The 24542-nt window shown below is 37.5% G+C and overlaps 2 protein-coding genes across 2 annotated transcripts in view; one reads left to right on the top strand and one right to left on the bottom strand.

The window, feature by feature from the left end:
- The window catches only part of LOC128497713 (laminin subunit alpha-1-like), a 39487-nt gene extending 33036 nt beyond the window's left edge, over nucleotides 1-6451 (bottom strand). Inside the window, exons 1-3 of the mRNA XM_053467873.1 lie at nucleotides 6442-6451; nucleotides 4517-4687; nucleotides 3478-3590 (exon numbers count right to left, since the gene is read on the bottom strand). Of these exons, the coding sequence (XP_053323848.1) occupies nucleotides 3478-3590; nucleotides 4517-4687; nucleotides 6442-6451 (294 nt within the window). The remainder of the gene's footprint in view (nucleotides 1-3477; nucleotides 3591-4516; nucleotides 4688-6441) is intronic.
- Nucleotides 150-22704, top strand: LOC128498110 (rho GTPase-activating protein 28-like). Its single transcript, XM_053468398.1, has 5 exons — nucleotides 150-219; nucleotides 20372-20515; nucleotides 21314-21441; nucleotides 21895-21959; nucleotides 22489-22704. The coding sequence occupies exons 2-5, from the start codon at nucleotides 20405-20407 to the stop codon at nucleotides 22578-22580; spliced, it is 396 nt and encodes a 131-aa protein (XP_053324373.1). The 5' UTR covers nucleotides 150-219; nucleotides 20372-20404; the 3' UTR covers nucleotides 22581-22704.
- Nucleotides 22705-24542: the final 1838 nt, after the last annotated feature.

Here is a 24542-nt window from a genome sequence, read left to right as displayed (position 1 = left end):
GCTAATAACATGTACCTTATGTACTTACATGATAAGAGATATTTTAGGTGATTATTTTTAAACCTGCTTAATAACTTATAAGTTATTTAAAATATTCTGTGTACATTATTTTATCATAAAAGATTGACTTTTTGTCTTTCATAGCTTGATGTGTGCTAACTGATATTAATCTGGTGTGAACATTGCGAGATAGGGTGGGACAGTGTGCGACGGGAAGAGGTAAGCGGAGTGAAATTCTGTAAGCACAAAGATCAGATTTATATTTGTCTTCAGACTGAGGCATACATATTTTGGGTTGCAGACTTAATTATTTTCCTTAGTTTAACAGTTGGTACCCTTAGAGATGTATATAGAGGTTGCACAGATGGGACATTTCACTGGTCTGTACCTTGCAGGACACCATAGAATAAACTAGGTGGCAGAGTAAAAAGGCACATAAAATTCTTAGGCATTTAGGAGGATTAGTGTAAACTGCTAACAAGCACTGTGTTGACAAATAGCTTAACATCATAAAAAACACTTTCTGAACTTAAGAGAGAACAGCTCATTCTGCATGTATTTTAGGATCTAAATAATGACATCACCACCCACTTACTATAATCCCATTTATTGCAACAACCACTAGGAGGAAAATGGCTTCTAAAATCCAAATTCTATTAGAGTGTTTTGTTTCTTTCACAAACTTATATATTTATATTGTATGCAATGTGTCCCCAGAAAATACAGTGGAAGTGTTTAAGAGTATTTAAAGAAAAAAAAAGTTCACCCAGTGTGCTGAAAAATATATAATAAAACTGCTAAGAATATAAGGCATGAAAGTAACCCTTGACACCAAATAAATGGCTATATGACAGTGGCCTGGGAAAAAACCCATGGAAAATAATAGGCAGTCAAGCAACATGCTGTAAAACTGTCTCCTTACAACACAATGGATGAGCAACGTGACTGATGATTCTCTCAGGATAAATTTACCAGATCAGTGATGTCTCTTTTTGCTGCACAATATTTGACACAAAGAGCAAATAAGTAGATTTATGCATGAATACCTTAAAGCTTGTAGGGATAACATGCAAACACGTATGCAAATTTAGGATGCATTATTTTAAATGGGACATTGCGATGATATAAAGTATTGTTTATCTAATGAAATAATCTCCTCGAGTCAGTAGTCAGAGTGTCCACTCCATTAATTAGACTAGACATTCTGCGTTTAACAGCAAGGTAGCATGATGAGGACCTAGTTTGTCATCTAGATGATTGGACTGAGATAACAGAGATAAAACATATATCTAATATGGATACACGCAACCGTTCAAAAGTTTGGGGTCACTTACCAACTTGCTTGTTTTTGAAAGAAAATACATTTTTGTCTATTAGAATAACATGGAATGGATGAGAAATACCGTGCAGACGTCGTTAATGTTGTTAAATGACTATTGCAGATGGAAAGAGCTGATTTTGTATGGAATATCTTCATTGGCGTACTAGGCCCTTTATCACTCCCATCACTCCTGTGTTCCAATGGCACGTTATGTTTGCTAATCCAAGTTTACATTTAAAAGGCTAATTGATCATTAGAAAACCCGTTTTGCAACTATATTAGCACAGTTACAAATTTCCATGACCCCAAACTTCTGAACTGTATTGTATCTAATGTCAAAACATTGTATTATATGAAAACCACAACTGTTTTGAAACAAATAACATGTCATTTTTTTCTGCATAAATGTAGCAAATATAGTGGCACATTAGCCTTTCTGAGTCGGGACTGAGTTCAGGGTTGGAAAGAAAAAACCCGACTTGGAAAAGGGGCAAACACATATGGGGTGGGGGATTCTACAGAACCCTAAACCCTAGCCTCATGTATTCACAAAGCAGACAACAGGAACATTTAAAGGAACCACATGAATTGAAGTGCATATGATGGCTGGAGTGTCCCTTAAATAAGGAAAATGGCTATAGCCATGTTTGTTCAAGAGGTCCTACATTAAAGTTGATATATTTAATTGGGCTAAAGCCGTAGAATAACATAAATCTTTGGAATCTCAGAGGTTTCAAAAACGTACCAAATTTGAAAAAAACAATACATTTTCATATAGCTTAATTGAATCTATTTTTTAATATAATGAGATAATGTAGAGATGTGACCCTAGCTTTCTCATTAAGGTGGTTAGGCATGGTTAATAAGCAGACAAATGGATCCCCCGGTTAAAGTAAACTGAATTAAAATGTAAACCCCTTATCATGCATTAACCAACACTGAAAATGAGAAGCACTAATACAGGGTTTAATTAATTATTCCTAGTCGCAAATGCTAAAGCTGTCCTTATGCCCTAAATAAAGTAAATTTTTTACACACAAGAGGATTTGGGGCATTTATGATACAGTGGTGGGGAAAGAATTGGCGAGAATTGATTCTAGTATTGATCCTAGTGATATCTTTGACCTGCTATGTCCATTTCATGCACGTAACAGAACAATTTAGTATTACTAATACAATAATAATAATAATACTTATTATTTTGAATGTCATTTACTTTGTTACCTTTCAAATTCTTGGATTGTGATCAACCACACTATTAAAAGGGAATTGTGACTATTTATTTTACTTAGTACCAGGTTACAAATATGGTTTCCTTATTTAATAGTTGTAGTTTTAGCAAAATATAATATTTTCAGGCAGACGTTCATATCTGTGATGTAGCTCTGTTATCTGAGCCCAACCTACTAGGCAAACACCCTTACTCCTTTCAAATAATTGAATGGCTCAGTCTTAATCACCCAGCAGGACACTCTGATTAATGAAATGCATAAATCATTATATTTAATCCTCAAAGAGAAACATATTTTTTTCCCATGAGATTTTGACTTTATCAACTAAATGTAAAGCATTGTGTGCCGCTATTTTTTCTACACAGTATTACATGCACTATTTAGAAAGTTCACAGATAAAAGACATAAACACTACAGATAAGCAGTCCATATATTATGCAGTTTACAGGTTATTTATAGAGAAACAGAGGACCGTATAATGAGTACTTCCAAGTGGAACAAAGACTGTACATGTGAGATTTATAAGGATCCAGACGTTATTTGGTTAGCTTGTAATTTAGATTGTTCAAAGGAACTGGAAATGTGATATCTTACACATTTGGTATATGTGTGGTATTTCCAATTCAGGATGCTTGTAATTAAAGAGTAATGAAGGTCTTTCTAATACAGTAGGGGTTGTGCAGTACTTGATCCATACATTTTAAAATGTGAAGGTATAGGCAATCTGGTTCTAACTGTGCTAACTAAAAGATAAAATAACCCTGGTGTCACACCATACCCTTAGTTGACTATTCTCCCACAAATACTACATAGATGCCATAAAGAACTGCAAATGTGTAGGACTATGCAGAAAGGTGCTATTTTAAATCAGGAAAAAAGATTTTAGCTAGAAAAAACATTAAAACAAGAAAGTGTCATAATTACTTGTCTTAAATCCAGTGTTATGGTGACCCAGTGATATATTCTGCCATTCTGAATACTGGGACTTTGCCACCAATCATTAGTGCCATCGATTGCATTGGTTATCGGGTGCCGTTCTGTAAATAAACAAATAAAAAAACATATACCAGCTTGCAAGTGAAAGAGAATAGAAAATTGAGTAAGAAAGCATTTTATTTCTATATATTTTGGTGAGAGGATTATTGGGTTCCGGTCAGTAAACAAAATACTACAGAAATAACGATGCCTGTTTGCAGTTAACCAGCAAGATGTACAACACATAATGAGGTCTTTTAACTACAATGTGAGTACATGAAAGTTGGCAAAAAAATCTTAATTTGTAGCAGCTCATTCATATATTCACTATTACTAACTCACATACTCAAACACACACAACTTATTCTGCACATTGATTGCTTGAAAAAAGCAAGCAATATGCAGAATAATTCAACCCCCAGATTGCTTGTGATTTGTAAATATAAGCTGAAGCTTGCAAATTTCTCTTTGTAGCCTCAGGGGGTGACATGTAACCTCCCACACACACAGACACCAAAAAAAGATTAATTACAAAAATAATAATAGAAATGAAACAGGGATCCCCACATTAAGCAAGGGGGTCAACAACCCATCCACCTTTATCCCCTACCCTGTATGTGGTGGGGTAGGGGGTAATAATAGACTATATTGGGGTATAAAGCCCACCATGCTCTACATAATTTAGTGTTTACTGGGATGAAGTTTAAAATATACTGGGGGGAAAGGTTATTGAGTACAAAAAAATAAACCTTATATTAAACACCCTATTTACCCCCCTCCCCCCAAAAAATCCAAGTCGGTGAACTAGGAGTGAATGAGGTACTTCACTGTCCACCCCTTTGCACTTACAGGGTTCAGCCTTTTTAACTTTTACATTTTGTATTTGAGTGACTATATGAATTGCTTGCATGTAATGACATGTGACTAAACCATTTAACTATTTGTTGGTGAATAGACTCAACAGTATATCAGAAGATGGGTAACTTACCTTTGGGATTGGAACTGTTCTCATCACAGATGCTACATTGAGGGTTGCGTATTGGCCTCCCTGGCACATGTTCTACAAGTTTACAAAACATTTCTGGTCCCATTTCACCACATGTGGCATTAGTGGTAATAACGGCATTACTGGCAAGATTCAGTATAGCGGGAAACAAACCTAAACAGAACACAACAAGATTTACCATGTAGAATAACAGGGGAATAATGTGTTTTCAGTTTTAAAGTATTCCAGTTGATGATTTAAAACACAATATGTATGTGTATTTAATCAAGCATTAACTCTTTTTCCCTGGTTACTTTGCTGTCATCACTATATATTAGCACAATGTTAGTGATTTTTGGTATCGTCCGTGAACAGTTCTTGCTTTAGAACAATATTATGAAGCAATGTATTATAGTACGTTTATTAGAGAAGAATTGTCCTACAAACCTCCCAAGAAATGTTGATAAAATGTCATGTTTTAAAGTTATATATATATCCAAACAAGATAAAGATAATCTGCCATGCCTGATGGACCAATCTTAAAAAGAACATGTTAATAATATAACTTAAATGTCTTGTTCTCCATACACTGCTAAATGTCACACTTTTGTAATTTAATGAAACATGGAAACATCATTTCTAGCGCTGTCAAAAGTGCAAACTCTTCTCAGAAATAATTATATATTCATGCAAGTTGCCTAATTTTCATTTTTGGGGGAAACACTTGTCAAGTGACACAAAAAAAACATGAACTGATAAGACATTCCTTTTTACGCAATTAAACCTTCAAATTAAATAATAAAATGACAGATCTGTAAAAGGTTAATTTACTTAACATGCAAGAGCTTGTAATTAACATTTTGTCTAAGTGACACAGTGCCTTTGAATACAATTATGTTTAAAATTCAATGTTGATGCTCTAGATAAAGATATAATACATTAAGGCAAACAAAGGGCTCGCTCAGGCATTCTTCCTGACCTGGGATCGCAGTGTTTTCCTGTTTACTTTCTTGCTACCCTCATGCTTGCGTCTGGTTAGTGCTCTACTTTATGAAGCAATCATGCAGTTCAATTGCCAAAAAAACTGTAGGGTTTTGTTATCTGTGTTCATGTTCCTAGAGCCATGAAACTGCAAATCTGCACATTCCTTCCATTATTTTGACTGGCTTTAGCTTATGTATGCCTCTGACCTTTTAAGTTCTGATAACTTATCTTCATACCACATTCCTTTTATTGGGAGCTTTGCTCAGTGATCAATACATATTTTCTTTTAATATATGTCAAGTTTTAACCTTTTATCATTTGAAAGAATGATAAAAGCAAAGGATCTTTATGAACAATTACCTAAGCATTGTTCTGTATGTCCTACTTGTTATGTGCGACACTACTTGTCGCCCATTGTAAAGCTTTACAGAATATGATGATACGACATAAATCAATAAATAACAGCTACATTTTAGTTATCCATATTTTTAACAAAGTTAGGACCTATATGGAATATTCAAAGATACTTTTCAGTTTGTGTCCTTCTTCTAAGCAATTAAAACCATAGGTAGTAAGAAAAGCAAAAGAAAAATTGAAGATAACCCGCTGTGTGGATGTTACCACTTGCTTTTCCCCCACAGCCTTTTGTTCTTTGATTGTTGAGTACAATAAACATCCTTTAAAGAGAACGAAGGTGATGCGTAGTTTGAGGTGAGGTAAGCAACAGTAATATGTGGGTTCAGAACAGAAGTCACATCATATTACTCAGCAGTCCGTGTTCTTTATGGGGCTTGGCTGTATGGGCTACCCTTCCTACATTATTCTCCAGATTCTCCCTTCTTTGACTCAGCTCCTTCCACTCTCACCCCTTCGATAGTCCACTGTACGCTAGCCCAAACCCGTGTATGCAGCCAACCCTACCTACCTGACTTGACCCCACTCACATGCAGCCATTGAGCGTTGAAACCCAGCTATAATAAAAATAGAAACCCGTAGAACTTTGTAGGTCATAGAGAATCACCTCCTTCCAATACACTAAGGGCCTTGAGAAATAGTACATTTTAAACATTTAGAATGTTTGATACTTTAAGCAAGAGTTAACAACGATTATTCTCAGACATGATTTTCTTAACATGGAATGAATGGCCTCACCAGTTGTTAGAAACACTGTAGTATTGTGTGTTTTATTTTTTTTTTTGGAGTCTTCCTCCTGTGGTTTATTATCTTGATATCGCTATGTATATATTTTAATTTATTTGAATATTTATATAGCTTTAGATGTAGAATTCTAAGCATGTCTTCAGGCGTCTGGCTTTAGTTCCTCTCCAGGGCTCTTTTCCCATTCATACCAAATTTCATTTCCTGTGTTGCTTTGTTGAACTTCTGTTTGCAAAAACCTGCTTTTCTGAGAGCAGGTATATGTGTAAAATGCCTTGGAGGTAATCTCTCATAGAGGGTCATGACAACAAGGCAAAATTAAAAATGATATTACCTTATGAATGTTCTAATATATATATATCCTGATATATATGGGATAGATTGTTACCCCCAATACAAAGAAAAGAAATAACCAGCCCATCAAATGATCAATAAGAAAATAATCTTTGAACTTTTAGGTGTTGATTATTACGCACCCTTGGTTTTTATGGTGATCTGTTTTCCCCACAATGGACCACTTACTATGATGTCCAAACGCATCACACTGCTACAACCATACTTGGTTGAATATGGGTAAATTCGCCAGTTTAAAACCATCACCCAAACATACATTAAGCTATTGAACTGGGGAATAATTAATAATTGTACGTGAAATCTTGCTTATAAGAATAAAGTATATGTGTCTTCTGATATACAAATTAGTACTAAAGATAATATTTTTCCAAGCATTAATAATTTCCTACAAGTCAAGTTCACCTTTATCTTGAATGAAACTAGCCACAAATTTAGCCCTTGAAAGGGTTGCAAAAAAATTCACATTGTAAAATACTATGGTGGCCTCCTCAACTGGAGGTTTTGCCTTCTTCCTGAAGTGTCTGAAGGCTTTTACAGTAAAAAGGAGTGCTGCATTCACAGTTATTCAGGTTTATTGTGTATATTATTGATAATAACCCCTGGAGTTGGGCGGAATGGTTGATAAGCTATATGGCTGCTTTATACTATACAGAATTAATTATTTTGAGGTTGCTATTCCTTTTATCCGGGTTGTCTCAGATGCCTAATTTTAAGTACCGGTATTTTCACAGCTGAACTCCAACCACCAGTCTAGAAAACATCAAACAGCCTTGGTATGCATACTACCTGTGTACTTTTCCTACTTTACTACAACTGCACTGAGAAAGAACAACGGAACATATGTCATGATTGTATGTTTGCAGATCACACTACAAAGGAGCTGACGTTTAAAATGCTTTAATGACTGTGTTGACATATTGTAAAAAAAAAAGAAGTTCAATGAGATGGGGGGCAGTGTGAAAACCCTTGCCCCAGAAATGTAGCACCTGGCCTGGAACATGATGCTTCTAGCAGTGATCAGGAAATTTGGAATATTAACTTGCAGATGCAAGACAGCTGGAAGCGCCTGTGGAAGCCCGGCTTTCACGGCTAGGTTACTTAAGAAAATAGCAGAGGATGTTTACTTTCTAGCTCCTGTATTTATGTTTTGTGTCGGTGGTTTTAGTGTTCTTTACAAATCAAATCATTCTTGGTAGCACACTTTCTGAAGAATGTTTGGACTGGGGTTAATACGGACATTCAATAAACATAATTTTGTTCAGCAGATGGTTGTAGCCCTGCAGATGTAGAGCTAAACATCCTGCCAGCCTGCAAACCGTTAGGTGGTAGCCCTCAGATTTATATTAGGAGTGTTACAGAATAACACAATTTCTATTTATCTTCACCATTGCCCTGGTTACTGTGGTGACTGCACCATTATAACGCAATGCACAAATATACTTAAAACAACTGGGTCTAGAATGCCACATTTATATTGCCTTCCGTGTTATCTCTTGTTGGTTGAGCTAACAGGCCACAAAATATCAGCCCCTGGCTAGAAGTGTTCAGTCTTAATTACAGGGTAATTGACTAGACCTGCATGACTAACTCCCAAACAAAAAGAAATAAAGAATTCTAGTGTCTGTGCTGAATCTTAAATAATTCCCTCTGGCCAAGAGAAAATGGTTAATTACTATGAGTGTAAAGAGGTATACTTTTTTTTTTAATCAGAAAATTATCTTTTCTTTTTTTCAATGGCCCGGTCAGGACTGGAAGGATTCCAGGAGCCAAGATTCTATGGCTTCCAAAATCCTACTAGCTTTTATCTATGGAAGCATCAATCCTTGGCTTCAAAATCATTTCCAAGCTGGCGCCATAAATATTCTGTCTGGTTCCCAAAGCTGAGTTTTAGCAGGGTTATGTCAGGTTGACTACCCAGTTCCTTTAAGGACCATCCTAGCAAAGTTTGCATTTGAGTGATAACAGTTTCTAGCATGAGAACCCGACAAGCAAGTGGGACCTGGGCCTACAGAAGGACCCAAAATCTTATGCCCTGTTAACTTTTATTTTAGGAAATCAGCCCTGCTGACCTGTGGTTTTTCAATGCCAGCTATAACTTTTGGGTGTTTCCAGTACTGTGCAGAACACAATAATGATGTCATAAAGTCGGCAGACAAGTCATCTGCTATGGACACCGTCATTCCATGCATAAACATAAATACAAGTTCTTGCTTTGCACCAAGCAGCTTCCTATTCACATCAGTGACCCAGAAGCATGTATGAAATTTGGGTGCCAATGTCAGAAAATGGTACAACTTGGTACCTCAATTGATCAATCAAAGCTTCAGCCTCCATGACATAAGCTTGCTGACGTCTATGTGGCGGTAGCGTAATTGACTTTAATTTGGTGAATTAGGTGTAGTGGGTTATACTTATTTTAAGGGCTGATATTGTTGTGGCGGTGTGTGTAAGACATATGGGCTTACTGCCACATGTTTGGGCCTTTACAAATGTAAGGCTTAGAACTATAAACACAAAATGTTATAATGTGCAAAAAGCTATGGATACTACGGAATCCTTTTTTTCATTAATCTAAATGATATATTTTTCAAAGCACTTATACAATTAGACCCTGTAATGTCAAACAGACTTATTTAGATAAATCAAGGATATAATATAACAAACTAAACTGAATGTGACTATGTGAGTGGAATGATCAATTGAGGCTACGTTACTGAATACTTCCTACGCTCTAACTCCTTGTTTTTAGAGCTAATTTTCCCCATCTGTCTGCAGACCAGTTCAAAGCACCTCAACTTGTTTGGGAAAATACTTGAAACCCGAGGACCTTTCAAAGGACATAATTATTTTGGTGAAAGAATAGTTTGCAGTGTTAAGGTCTCTGATACGATCTAAACCTTCATCAGGACAAGGCATTGTCCATGCCAAAACATTACAAAGAGTTAAAATACAGACTAAGCATTCTAGGCTGATTAGATAAGTGATGTACCATAAATAAAGGAAATGTAAAGCAACGTTTAGCCTATCAGACATCACCACAGCTTAAAAGCCCTTGTGCTGCATTTTTTCCTCTTGGCTAACATCACAAGTTGCAGGAACTTACTCTTCCCACAGTCGTTCAGGCAGTTACTGACTAATGAACCATAGAACAGCTAAATCTGTTTGTGACAAAGATTGAGATTCATAATCAATGTATGCCATTTTAAGTTACAAAGTTACAGTGGTATCATATATATAACGCAAGTCAGGGGGGGTTATATGCTCACAAAGCCAGACGTGTGTGAAGGATTATTTACTAACGCAAAAGTAAATCATTCTGAAGAGGAAATAGTGTAAGGAGTACATTTGAGACTCAGAAGAAAAACAGTGCAATGTATATTAACCTTATGCATTAGAAGTTAATGGACAATCGACAATAAAACGTTGGTCTTCACTAGAATGTACAGAATGCCATAGAGATTAACCGTTTGTATGTCAGATAATTTACTATGAATGCAGACCCAATGTGGTAGACTTATTTGGGATTCCAGGGGTTAATCATTAGTATGCAGTAGGCAAGACTCTAATAGTCCATGTGGGTTCCTCCAGCAATCTTGCTTGTAATACAATGAGCAACAGAGAAACTAAGATCTAAGGTTATGTAAGTGCAAGTTATTCAGAAACAAAACATCTATTATGGGCAGAATAAGACGCCAAGATATCTCAGATACGTACTGCAGTTGTCCATATAGAATTGCATATGCTAATTTGGTTGTTCATACACTTTTATTATGTTTAGCTCTTTGTGACTCCTTGAATATTAACGGCCATTTGACATTTTAAGATGAATAGACAATCATGCTTCAGATTAAGTTTACATTGAGTGAGAAGTATTTAAGCATAAAGAAAACCAATTGGATGGCATAAAAGCGTATTTATATAAAAAGTGATTCTGGTGTAAAGTTCAAAAAGTGGTCTTATCAATGATCATGACCATTCCATTACTTGTTTAGGTGACAAGGCCATATTTCAACAGCAATTATTATTTTAACACATAACCCAAGGTATAACCCAGCATGTTGGTTTTATGGCTGGGAGTGATGCCCTTATTTTTGGTCTATGAGTAGAGTGTTCCTCCTTCAAAGTGCAATAGTGAGTTAGCATTGTACTAAAAGGCCTTTGTCACTTCTGTAGGTTAAATGTTTCTAATTCCTTACATTAATTATGGGAATATGGCCTATTACCACAAGGAAAGGCTTTTTTGAGGTTTTGCTCAATACGGTTTAATGGGTTTCATGTAGAGGATTATTTGGGAGGCATTCTAATATCCAGCGCTTAAAAAGACCCAAAAACTGTGCTGTTAGGAAGGATCACCTCTGTGTCATTCAGTAAATAGCTTGTCCTCATCTAACAATTAAGAACTAATTACAAGTTAGTCCTAAAACAAGCTTCCACATCTCCTTATCTTAATCCAACTTGCGCTTGGCACCTTTATGTCTGGGGTCCTTCACAGACTGACTCCTGCTTGAAATGAGTTTGGAAACCAAGTTTCTGTCCCAATCTTAAAATTGTAAGAAAAATGCTTATCTAAATCTAGTAAATCTTTATTTTAATCTTAAATCTCACTTTAACATTAACTAATTTAATTTTATGACGATTCATTAACCCTTTCAGTTCCATTTCTGTAAAACATATTTTTGGACTACTTCTTATAAAATGCAACTATGGTGTAAATGTTGTGTGCACTACTGATTAAACAAAATGTATCCAAATGTACAAATAAAGACTTTAACATAAGTGATACACGACAAGGGTGGCCAAGCAGTTTTTGTAATGTAATTGTGGATGACCTCAAATTCCAAGATTTATTTTTTTACTCAGAGGACCTTTATCATACAGCAGTATGATCCTTCTGTACACGAAATGTAATTGCAAAACGGGAAATTAACCTTTTGTGAATATATAAAATCGTGACAATGATATATAATTACTTTATATTCTTAATTGAAATACATTTCCTATTTAAAGAAGTCACTAATTACCTGAAACTCTCTGTATCTTTGCTGTAATTGTTTTTTGGAGATATTCTTTTTAAAAAATGCAACACATTAAAGCTGAGATCTGTGTCTCAAAAGTGGCAAAGCCAACATTATCTTATCAAATTCCTGCCCTGAAATATTCTCCTTCTTACTCGCCAACCCTTATAAAGACTGCTTGAACCAATCAACACCATAAACCAGAGATTACAGGAAGAATAACCATATAGAACGTGGGAAAAAGAAAGATACCTTTATACATAAAGTGTTTTCTACATATACTTTGCTTATTTTAATCTGTAAAATCACTAAAATTACAAAATGTAGGATTTGGGAAAAGTGGCAAATCTACGTTGAGCAACATATTAATAGGGATAATCATTTCTGTAGATTATAAAAACATGAGGTTAAGGAGTTTTATTACAAAGTTTGCTTAATCTGTAAACACTATGACATGAGTTTACTTGAGGAATTTAAGATGTTTTTTTGGTAATATCCAAGAATCAGCACATTTCTACTGGAACCCATATTTTAAGCGCAGGGAGAAAAACTAAAGTTTCAAGATGTTCCGAATGGGTCATTGTGACCATAAGGTCTAATTTTGCCCCTACCTAATATATGATATGATTTGCACACAAGGTCAGTGAAATATACAATAAACGGGGTGTAAATCTATATACAAAAACTCTTGATATGAACCACGAAGGTCTGATCAGTATATCAGTATGACGCTGTCCAGAGAGGTCCCCGGAGCCACTTTGGCGCTTTGGGATAAGTGGTTGTAATTGTATATCACATGAGAAAATCCCCTTTAATCCAGTGTTGGTTTATATTTCTGAATTATACAACTGAGCCTTACTTTTAAACACTTTGATAGACCTGAACAATGGCACGACGCGGGATTAAGTGGGATTTACAAAAACGAAGTAAAGTACACAGTTTCATAAATGGTCTGATTCACACAATTCTATTTGTGCAACTTTCACTCAACATTCTTTATCTAAAGTTACAACGTATTTTATAATGTTTTCGCCAAATATGGTATTCAATTAAATAATGTTAATAATGAATGTAAAATGATTACATCATATACAATGTTAAAGGTCATTTTACAGTGGATGATTTGCCATTGAAATGTAACTCTTTTGCGGCTCCCTAAGTGTCTTCTTCACCAACTGTGGTTTAACATCTTGCTTTGAAGGAACTTTAAGGAAAAAGGTAATTGAGGAGTCCAAAGTCATATCCATTAATTATTATTTGGGTTGGCTTGGCTGAGCAATCCAGAAGAAGCGAGGAAGCCACGTGGGAGCTCAACAGTATGCTCAACAGAGGATCTCCCCAACTAGTCCATGATCATCACTGTAAAAGCGTGACATTGGGACAGTGCCCCAAAATCTGGTCTGTCCTATGAAAAAAAAAAAATCTGTCCTATGAAAACCAAGACTGTTGGGATGTATGTTTTCATTTAGTAAAACAGTAACAAGCTTCCAAGTGTATAAACATTTGAAGTTCATGGTTATATTTGTTTAGCTTTATAATATCACATTTTTAAGGGTCTGTATCAAATGACAGAAACATAACTCTGAGTATAACATGAATCGTGTCTTGTATGTCATTCTGTTTTAGTGCGCTATATCATTTACTAAAACTGGTTAAGTGTTGTTTGATGCACTTTGGTCGCTCACATAACCTTCCCCCTTTTATCTCCTGTTTGAAGACACTAGCAATAAAACCATAAGAAACATTGAATTTGACACAGATAAGAACCATTTGGCCCATCCAGTCTGCCCATATTTCCCTGCTGTTCTGTCCCATGCATATAAATTCTGTTACTGTATTAACCTCTACCCCTTCTGCTTGGAGACCGTTCCACTTACCTACGCCCCTTCTCAGTAAAGTGAAATTGAATTGCATTACATCTAAGAATCTCTCTAGTTTTAGAATATAACCTCTTATCTATGATGATCATGTCATCTTCTTAGGACAACTGATCAGTGTCCTCACTAATTTCAGTAGGTACGCAACTTGTATCTACACATTTTCTTGGGGTAAGCATATATCTAAAACACCTTGATGACATATATATATATATATATGATATATATCATTACATAAGTTATGGTGGGTAAAAGGTGATGGAAACCCTTCCACTTAAATTTAAGGGGTAGTAGAAGTATTATTAAACACTCATCTACACACACCAGACAAGCCAGGAGGCTTGCTTTTCCCTCAGAAATCTCATGGTGCTTTCACAACCACAAGGGATTCTGGGTAGACGCATGCAAACAAGGTTAACAATTATCACCTTTGCCTCTATATCCACTTTATACATGGATTCCTTGAAAGTAATTGCCCGCTGTACAAGACAGCCTATAGACAAAACTCAGGAAGAGGTACAATAGCCAGATCACCACTCATGGACAGCTGTTTCGTCCTTCATGGGACTCGTCAGCATGAGGTTGGGATACTGGCTTAATAGTATGAGGCTTGGGGTAACTAAGAAATATCATTACATAAGTTATGGTGGGTAAAAGGTGATGGAAACCCTTCCACTTAAATTTAAGGGGTAGTAGAAGTATTGTTAAACACTCATCTACAGACACCAGACAAGCCAGAAGGCTTGTTTTTCCCTCAGAAATATCATGGTGCTGCCACAACCACACGGGATTCTCTTGTGGTTGTGAAAGCACCATGAGATTTCTGAGGGAAAAGCAAGCCTTCTGGCTTGTCTGGTGTGTGTAGATGAGTGTTTAACAATACTTCTACTACCCCTTATATATATATATATATATATATATATATATATATATATATATATACATATATTAGCATGTACAGTTTAAGTGCATTCTGTGCATTGGACTATCCCTTTAAGGCAATTTACCTTGAATTCTACATAGGGTTGTGGTAAAACTTTGAGCAATTTTTTTTTTTCAGAAACCTGTAAATCCCCTAAATATTAATATAATTAAATATTGACTCAGACCAGCTGAACTGAATGCCAAAGGCAGCGTTGGCTTTATGGGTCTTTTTATTTTTACGTTATGGATAACAGTAGTATTATTCATGTATTGTCTAGACAACTTCAAAGAAAAAGGGCATTTCTAGAGGCAAACAGCTGCAAATCCTTGACAGTGCTTTGTGGCTTTGTCTGTTTTATGTTGATGCGCTGTGCTACTCACTGCATGAACACATACTAACAGTCATGTAAACTCTTCAGATGGAGTCTTTCATCAAAGGTAATACCTTTTATTGGGCCAACCCAGAAAATGCTGTAAAGTAACATAGGCTTTTGAGACCTCACAAGCAGGGCCGGACTGGGACCGAAAAGCAGCCCTGGAAAAATTTGGAGACCAGCCCCATATAGTTTATCTCACGGTGAAGCTCTTATACCCACACGCACCCCTTATACATACCTATATATATGTGCCATTCTTTTTATCTCATTATTTGTATTAAAATGCCAGAAAGCAAAAGTGTTAAAAGGCCCTAATAAATGAAATACATTACACATAATGGGATCAAAACATTTACTACTGCGAACATTTTTAGATGAAAGAGTTCCATTTTATTCAGTGGAACAAAACACTGATCACATTATTCTTCACGATATTCTGGTAAGAAACTTTTATTTCTTTATTACCGTATTTGCTCGATTATAAGACGACCCTGATTATAAGACGACCCCCCAAAATCTGAATATTAACTTAGGAAAAAAAGAAAAAGCCTGAATATAAGACGACCCTAAAGGAAAAAAGTTTTACCAGTAAATGTTAATTCATGTAAACTATTTTTTTAATAAAAGCTATGATTGAGAAAAATATTTTTTTTTGTTTTTATTTCTTGTATTTTCCAACCTGTCCCCCAGTTACACACATCTGCCCCCAGGCTTGCCACACCAATATGGCACTGTGGCCCATGATATGCCTTTTAACCCTCTATATGCCACTGTGCCCCATGGTATGCCTTTTGACCCCCTATGTGCCACTCTGCCTCCAGAAATGCCTTATACCCCTATATCCCATTCTGGCATTTAGGGGGTTAAAATGCATATTATGGGGCAGAGTGGCATATAGGGAGGTATAAGGCATTCCAGGAGGCAGAGTGGCATTAAGGGAGTTAAAAGGCATTATATAGACCACTCTGCCTCCAGAAATGCCTTATACCCCTATATGCCACTCTGGCATTTAGGGGGTTAAAAGGCATATTATGGGGCAGAGTGGCATATAGGGAAGTATAAGGCATTTCAGGAGGCAGAGTGCACTATTAAATGCCCCCTTAACGCCACTCTGCCTCCTGAAATGCCTTATACCTCCCTATATGCCACTCTGCCCCATAATATGCCTTTTAACCCCCTAAGTGCCAGAGTGGCATATAGGGGTGTAAGGCATTCCAGAAATGCCCTACACACACACACACACACACACACACACACACACACACACACACACACACACACTTACTTACCGGTGCTTCCAATTTCCTGCTGTATTGCCGGGGCAGCGGGTTGACGTCTCATTCCGCGGCAGCCGGAAGGAAGTGGAGTTGGCAGCGGGGATTTGTATGCGTCCGTCGCAAATACCTTCCCCGGCTGTCAGAGATCAGGAACTCTGGAACTCTGATCTCTGACAGTCGGGGAAGGTATTTGCGACGGACGCATACAAACCCCCGCTGCCAACTTCACCTCCGGAAGCACCGGTAAGTGTGTGTGTGTGGGGGGGGGCGACGACAGGAGGATCCAGGTCCCCTGCAGCGGTGCGGGGGATCTGGATCTTAGTCTCCTAATCAGACCTCTATTTGAGGTCTGATTAGAAGACGACCCCGATTATAAGACGAGGGGTATTTTTCAGAGCATTTGCTCTGAAAAAAACCTCGTCTTATAATCGAGCAAATACGGTAATTCATGTAGACTATTTTTTTCCATATTTAATAAAAGCTATGATTGAGACATGTTTGGTTTTTATTTCCTTTCATTTGACAACCTACTCCCGAGTTATGCACCTCTGCCCCCCTGATATGCCTTCAAACCCCCTATATGCCACTCTGCCTCCAGAAATGTCTTATGGCCCCTATATGCCAGTCTGCCCCATGATATGCCTTCTAACCCCAAATATGCCACTCTGCCATATAGGGGGTTAAAAGGCATATCATGGGACAGAGTGGCATATAGTGGGTATAAGGCATTCCTGGAGGCAGAGTGGCATAAAGGGGGTTAAAAGGCATATCATGGCCACTCTGCCTCCAGAAATGCCTTATACCCCTATATGCCACTCTGGCATATAGGGGGTTAAAAGGCATATCATGGGACAGAGTGGCATATAGGGGGGTATAAGGCATTTCTGGAGGCAGAGTGGCATAAAGGGGGTTAAAAGGCATATAATGGGGCACTCTGCCTCCAGAAAAGCCTTATACCCCCTATATGCCACTCTGCCTCCCTGATATGCCTCAACCCTCCTATATGCCCCTCTGCCCCGTGATATGCCTTTTAACCCCCTTTTTGCCACTCTACCTCTAGATATGCCTTTTGACCCCCTATATGTCACTGCATCCAGAAATGCCTTATACCCCTATATGCCACTCTGTCCCATGATATGCCTTCTAACCCCCTATATGCCACTCTGCCATATAGGGGGTTAAAAGGCATATCATGGGACAGAGTGGCATATAGGGGGGGTATAAGGCATTTCTGGAGGCAGAGTGGCATGAAGGGGGTTAAAAGGCATATCATGGGGCAATCTGCCTCTAGAAAAGCCTTATGCCCCCTATATGCCACTCTGCCCCATGATATGCCTTTTAACCCCCTTTATGCCACTCTGCCTCCAGATATGCCTTTTGACCCCCTATATGTCACTCTGCATCCAGAAATGCCTTATACCCCTATATGCAACTCTGGCATATAGGGGGTTAAAAGGCATATCATGGGACAGAGTGGCATATAGGGGGTATAAGGCATTTCTGGAGGCAGAGTGGCATAAAGGGGGTTAAAAGGCATATCATGGGGCACTCTGCCTCCAGAAAAGCCTTATACCCCCTATATGCCACTCTGCCTCTCTGATATGCCTCAACCCTCCTATATGCCCCTCTGCCCCGTGATATGCCTTTTAACCCCCTTTTTGCCACTCTACCTCCAGATATGCCTTTTGACCCCCTATATGTCACTGCATCCAGAAATGCCTTATACCCCTATATGCCACTCTGTCCCATGATATGCCTTCTAACCCCCTATATGCCACTCTGCCATATAGGGGGTTAAAAGGCATATCATGGGACAGAGTGGCATATAGGGGGGGTATAAGGCATTTCTGGAGGCAGAGTGGCATGAAGGGGGTTAAAAGGCATATCATGGGGCAATCTGCCTCCAGAAAAGCCTTATGCCCCCTATATGCCACTCTGCCCCATGATATGCCTTTTAACCCCCTTTATGCCACTCTGCCTCCAGATATGCCTTTTGACCCCCTATATGTCACTCTGCATCCAGAAATGCCTTATACCCCTATATGCAGCTCTGGCATATAGGGGGTTAAAAGGCATATCATGGGACAGAGTGGCATATAGGGGGGTATAAGGCATTTCTGGAGGCAGAGTGGCATAAAGGGGGTTAAAAGGCATATCATGGGGCAGAGGAGCATATAGGGGTCACACTTACATCAACACACATGCCGATTTTTTTTGTTTTTAACAAATACAAAAAAATATTACACAGTACAAAAAATACATTGGTTTACTCACCTACTTCTCTTGACTTCCGTCCTCTGGTAGCTCCACACTGTTCTCCTTTATGCTGACAGGATGTCACTGACCAGCCATCCGGTGCTGCAGCAGTCTGAGTGCGTGGGGGCGGAGCTTCCACCTCACGCTGCTCCCATCACTATGCAGCCATCAGACTGCTGGGAATGTAATCTAAACGGCCGGTGCGTGCTGATGCCGCCGGCCGGAGCTACTTTAACACTTTTTTTTTATTTATATGGTAAGCTGGATCGGCTTGCCATATAAAGTAAAAAAAAAAGTATTAAAGCAGAGCCGGCCGGCGGCATCAGCACGCACCGGCCGTTTAGATTACATTCCCAGCAGTCTGATGGCCGCATAGTGATGGGAGCAGCGTGAGGGGTGAAAGGTCAGTGCGAGGGGGCGGAGCTTTCACCCCTCACGCTGCTCCCATCACTAGACGGCCATCGCACACGGCTGCTGGGTGCTGATGCCGGCCGGCCGCATCAGCACCCAGCGGCCGCTTTGATTAGATTTCGGGCAGCCTGGGGGGCAATTGCCCCCCTGCCCAGCCCGTCCCTGGCGCCGAGGGAGGCCTTCAATGTCATTTGCAGCCGCTCAGCGGCTGTCTTCAGGGTAAGTCTGCGGGCCGCCCAGCCCACGGACCTGCCGGCCCACCGGGAAATTTCCCGGTATCCCGGTGGGCCAGTCCGGCCCTGCTCACAAGTCCCTTCTTCAGATCAGATGAAAAATATAGAAAACGTAGAATTTGAGGACAGATAATAACCATTCAGCCCATTAATCCTGTTGTGAAGACTCAATCCTCAATCAGTCCTTGGTCTTGTCCTAGATTAGGAATAGCCATATCCTTATCCCATGCAAGTTTAAATTCCCTCACTGTATTAGCCTCGACCACTACCGCTGGGAGATTGTTCCATTAACCTACCACTAACCTATCACACTGTCATCATAGGAAAACTTTCTTCCATTACATCTAAGCTTCTGACCTACTACTTTAAGATTATGACCTCTTGTCCTCACACATACAAGACACATGCATTCCATCAGAAGAAGAGACATCTGAGGTCTTAAAAGCTTATGTAGCTGTACATATTTGTCTATGGTTATCCAGTTGTACCGCTCCATATCCACATATTTTTTTCATATTAAAGCCTACAGGATATGTATGTGGGATAACCCTAAAGGAAACTGTACTAAATACTGTAAATAGTCCATTGAGTGGAATCTCTTAATTCCTGTTGGTACATCAAACTTAAGCTTTTCATAATAATATTTACTTTTAAACATAGCCAGATGTAAAATAATAGAGCCTTTTGCTTTAAAAAGCTGCCAATTCGTACAAACGAACAGCTCCCAACTGTTGTCCCCTTACAATAAAGTAATCCATGTGTCTGGGTTTTGGCTGCTTATCTCTGCATACATCCGCTATACGTCTTTATCTATAATCACTTGGCTGATTATTTTGTTAATAAGTTACTTTTAGCATCCCATGTAGTAACCAACTGAAAATTTATGTTATGCTTAAATTGCTGGGTGGCATATATACAGAAGAAGACAGACACGTTGTAGAAGGACCTCCACTAATGTGTTTTATTTGTTTTTTTTCCCTGTGTTGACCTAGGTTCCATCCTTTTTAATTTCTCAAGTTCGTAAAATGAATGACGCAGCTTTGAGTAATAACAAAAAGCAGCTAATTTTCGATAAAAGTGTAAGGAAGCTGTTACGGAGGAAGACAATGGAAAGAGAAAGACCTGAAAGACGTGAGGTACTGTTGGCTGATATTCAGAAAAGGCCATGTTACTTCAATGAACTTTTTTTTATTATTGTTCTCTTAGCACCGATAGACAGACTTTTTACAAAGTAGAACGATGGCAGCCTCATTTAACCTACAACCTGATAATCTCTTCTTTCATTCATAGGTACTTTACACAATACATTTAAACCTACTTTGATCTCATTTATAATGTAGCTATTCCCTGCTGTGGATAACTTAATTAATGAGATTATTTCATTGACCAACAAAAGGACAAGAAAGAATAATCAAATGTGAAAAGTAATTTAAAGGCATAGTAAAAAAAAAAAAAATACTTTTTCTAAAAAATAGTTTTTCTAGTACTTTTCCAAAGCTGGCTTAAATAAATTCCAAAGAATATTTGAGTAACTAATATAAACAGGATTTTGCACGTCAGTTGTATATGTAACCTGAACAAATAGGAGGAAATGAAATACTATGAGTTTAAGTATACAATGTAAGTACTTATGCCCAGATGTAGCTTGTTGACCAGCATCACATGCATACATGTCAAGTTCTCGCTAAACATATGAGAAGCTGCTTTATAGTGGGCTAGGCATCTAACATATCCAACAAAAAAATAACAAAATGGATCATAAAAGCTACTCATTTTTTTTCCAAATGTAAATAAGATTATTGTTCTTCTGGCGTTCTGTAAATAAAATGTAAAGTGATGTAATACATGGCATCCGCGATGATTGAGAAGACCTGATTAAGTTATACCAGTCCCCGTGCTAGTTATCACAGTTGTGCTTTGCTATTGTATTACAGCACTGTGATGTACCTGAAGGAGTGATAAGAGTTTACGCTCCATTGCACTCAAAGGTTTCCATGGCGATCCAGCTGAACAGTCGGACGAAAGCCAAAGACATCTTGGCAAGGTTTCAGTGCGAAAACAGGTGTGAAGAGGACCACATTTTTACATTTCCTTCAAAATGACAGGTTTAATAACAGTAGTCATTTTAATTATTTTGGATAACCTACAGAGTGACCTTTATTATGTGTAATATAAATCTGGTATCACAGTGTTCGGTGTATGTCTTTTTCAATTTCGATTTAAAAAAAAAGATAAGTTCTACTAGATATGTTACTTTGATACGCTCTGTGTTAATTTAGCATCATTTCGCCAGAGTGTGTTTCTTCCGTGTGCCTAGAAACTATTTGTGCGAGTTTCCTTCTTGTCCTGTAACTTGAGAAATAATTATGTTAAATTTGTTTTATATTAGATTAACATACAATTTGATGGCAGATGAGAGAGGTATTCCAGCAGCTTGATAAAAAAAGGTGTTAATCATCTGCCCATTTTTGTCCACATTATTATAACGTTTTATAATTTGTCTTCTTCTTTGTAGTAACGGAACACCAGACAGTGACAGAATAAACAACCAAAGTTTATATGAAATAGGAGGAAATATAGGTAAGCATGGTAAACCAAATGGTTCCATAGAACTTACATCATGTGTACTGGCATGGGAGAAATGTGAGAGAATATCAGCAAATTAGATTTTATAAAGTCAACTGACTGATTGCTAGTACTCTACTGGTCGATAGTTCATATTGGGCCAGCACTAGTGTCAGCACTATTTAGGTACTGAATTATTTTATTGATTTTTCTTGGCAATTGCTTATAAAACTTAAACAATGAGGTCCTTTTTTGGAAGTTTTAAGAAAATATTATTTATCTCCCTTTATACAGGTTCATTAAAAACTAGTAAATGCCTAATAGCTCAACTATCATTGTTTTTCTATTTAGATTCCATAAATAGTATAAAAGACCTCATACTAGAATTACTTAGTGACTAATATACCGGTATGTATATATATATATATATATATATATATATATATATATATTATATATGTATTTTTTGGGTGGAGATGGTTCACCAGTGTCTTATAGCAATGGTTTATGTTTCACTAATGACCTTTGACTATGTTTATTTTAGGAGAGCATTGCCTGGATCCAGATACCTATATGTTGGATGTGTACAATGTGAACCCTCGCGCAGAATGGATTTTAAAGCCAAAAAACAGCTGAAAATGTGAAGGTGATTTGAAGGACATGCTTTACAAATGCAGTAGACTGCGCCAATGGAATGCAGAAGACTCTGAGCAATAGGAACAATAATGATGGAGACTCGGCTCAAGACTTTGAAAAGAAATAGAGGTACTAAACCACAAGGAGAATGAAACCGTAACCCTTTCAGGAAAAGAGCAGACCATGGAAAAATGTTTCTAGGGAATATATACTAAAAATATATAGTGAAATGACACACCAACAAAAACCTACCTACATAAGGGACAGACGGTCAAGATATCCATGAGGTCATCAGTCTGATCATATAAAAGTATTATTTTTGACGTACAGATTTGGCTTGTGTATCTGTTAAAATGCACTCCTGGACAAACTAGGACCCCATAATCCTTTGATAGTAACAATATTTCTTTTCTAGTAACATTTTTATTATTAACGTTAAATGTTTTATGTGATATAAGTGCCTCACTTATGTATTTCACAGCCTGATGGTATCTCAATTTTGTACATTCTTATGTATAAACCACTATGTACAGTTATGTTTATATCATTTTGTACAGGCACCGATGTTTCAATTTGTATTGTAATGTATCATAATATTGTGCATGTATGTGTGTATGTGTAACCAGTCTTACATTATTTCAGTATTGTAGCGAGAGGTTAACCTGTATCACTAGTTCTTACGGCAGAATGTTCTAAGCATCTCAAATAATTTATTGAAAAAACAACCTTAACTTAAAAAAAGGACATTTCTGGTATATTGCTAGTTATATACTACATTAGATGCATATAGATGCAAACCTATTATACCAAACTAAAGCAATCCAAGTTAACATTCCACCAGCCCATCTGGCTTTTTACAGATGAACCTAATGGCTTCTCCAGGTTACTAAAGAAAAGCAAATATTTGTGTCTATGTTTGCGACAAAAGATTCATATTATCAAAATATATTGTCCGATCACACATTTTTAGCTCAACCACGACCCTGGCCACGTATCGGTGTTTGCTATGCTTCTCCTTGTTAAAAGCTGCGTCAGTGTTAGTAGCCATGATTAAAACCCACCAAAACATGAAATAGAATAAAGTCAACATACTTGGCATAAAAGAACAATCCGTGAATAAATTACTCTTTTGTTTCTGTCGATTTGTGTTGCAATTTGTACATTTTATACGGTGTGGTGGCCCTGTTTTTTTTATAATGATATTCTGGCTATTCAGCGTGGTTATCATCTTTAAATGTGTTATCTGGGGGTGTTTGAAAGAAAACTGTTACATCCCGGAAACTGCCACGCAAACTATATATTTAGATCTTCTATAACATAAGCTGGTTGGGACCTAATGAGTATCCGTATATCTATGATGATGGTATATTTTCTCTTTCGGTGAAATAGAATTTGAGCCCCTATTTAAAAAAATGTGTTAGACCATATATACAGCCTATACTATCCCTTTAAAACATTGGATATCATGCACATTTCACTACGATAGAAGGAATTCACTTTATGAAAGCAGAGTATATGTCGCTGTCCTTGAATGACATGAAGCAGGAAAAATGACCTGGGTATCTTCCTAAAATAAGTGTCTCTGTTTATTTCTATTTTGGGATGTAGACATTCTTAAAGGTTCCAACAACTTAGCTCAAAACAGCTGATGTTCCATTTGTTAAAGGATTATGTTCCTTTAGAGATGAGACCGAGGCAACGATTCTTAAAGAACTTTCCAACGATGTCTGGAATGCGACATCATTTTTATGGCTTTCTATGAAAGTAACACCCCTGAGGTCTGGAATATTTTTATATGTTCAGGTGATTGAACATAAAATAAATGCCATAAGGTTTGTCAATACACAAGTTATTACTTCTTTCTTACCATTCACCATTTTTTTCTCCCCGCTTAACCCTTTTATTCCCTTTTCTCCCCGATCATAACCCCCTCTCTCTGGAGCCAACTGTTGACATAAGAAT

This window comes from Spea bombifrons, chromosome 5, assembly GCF_027358695.1.
Source record: "Spea bombifrons isolate aSpeBom1 chromosome 5, aSpeBom1.2.pri, whole genome shotgun sequence".
Classification (NCBI taxonomy): Eukaryota; Metazoa; Chordata; class Amphibia; order Anura; family Pelobatidae; genus Spea; species Spea bombifrons.
This window is presented reverse-complemented; position numbering and strand designations above follow the sequence as displayed.

Bases quoted from the DNA above. Each gene is read 5' to 3' on its own strand.
- LOC128498110 (XM_053468398.1), top strand. From the start codon at position 20,405: ATGAATGACGCAGCTTTGAGTAATAACAAAAAGCAGCTAATTTTCGAT. The intron at 20,516-21,313 runs GTACTGTTGGCT...ATTGTATTACAG, and splicing joins AAAGACCTGAAAGACGTGAG to CACTGTGATGTACCTGAAGG. The intron at 21,442-21,894 runs GTGTGAAGAGGA...TCTTCTTTGTAG, and splicing joins AGGTTTCAGTGCGAAAACAG to TAACGGAACACCAGACAGTG.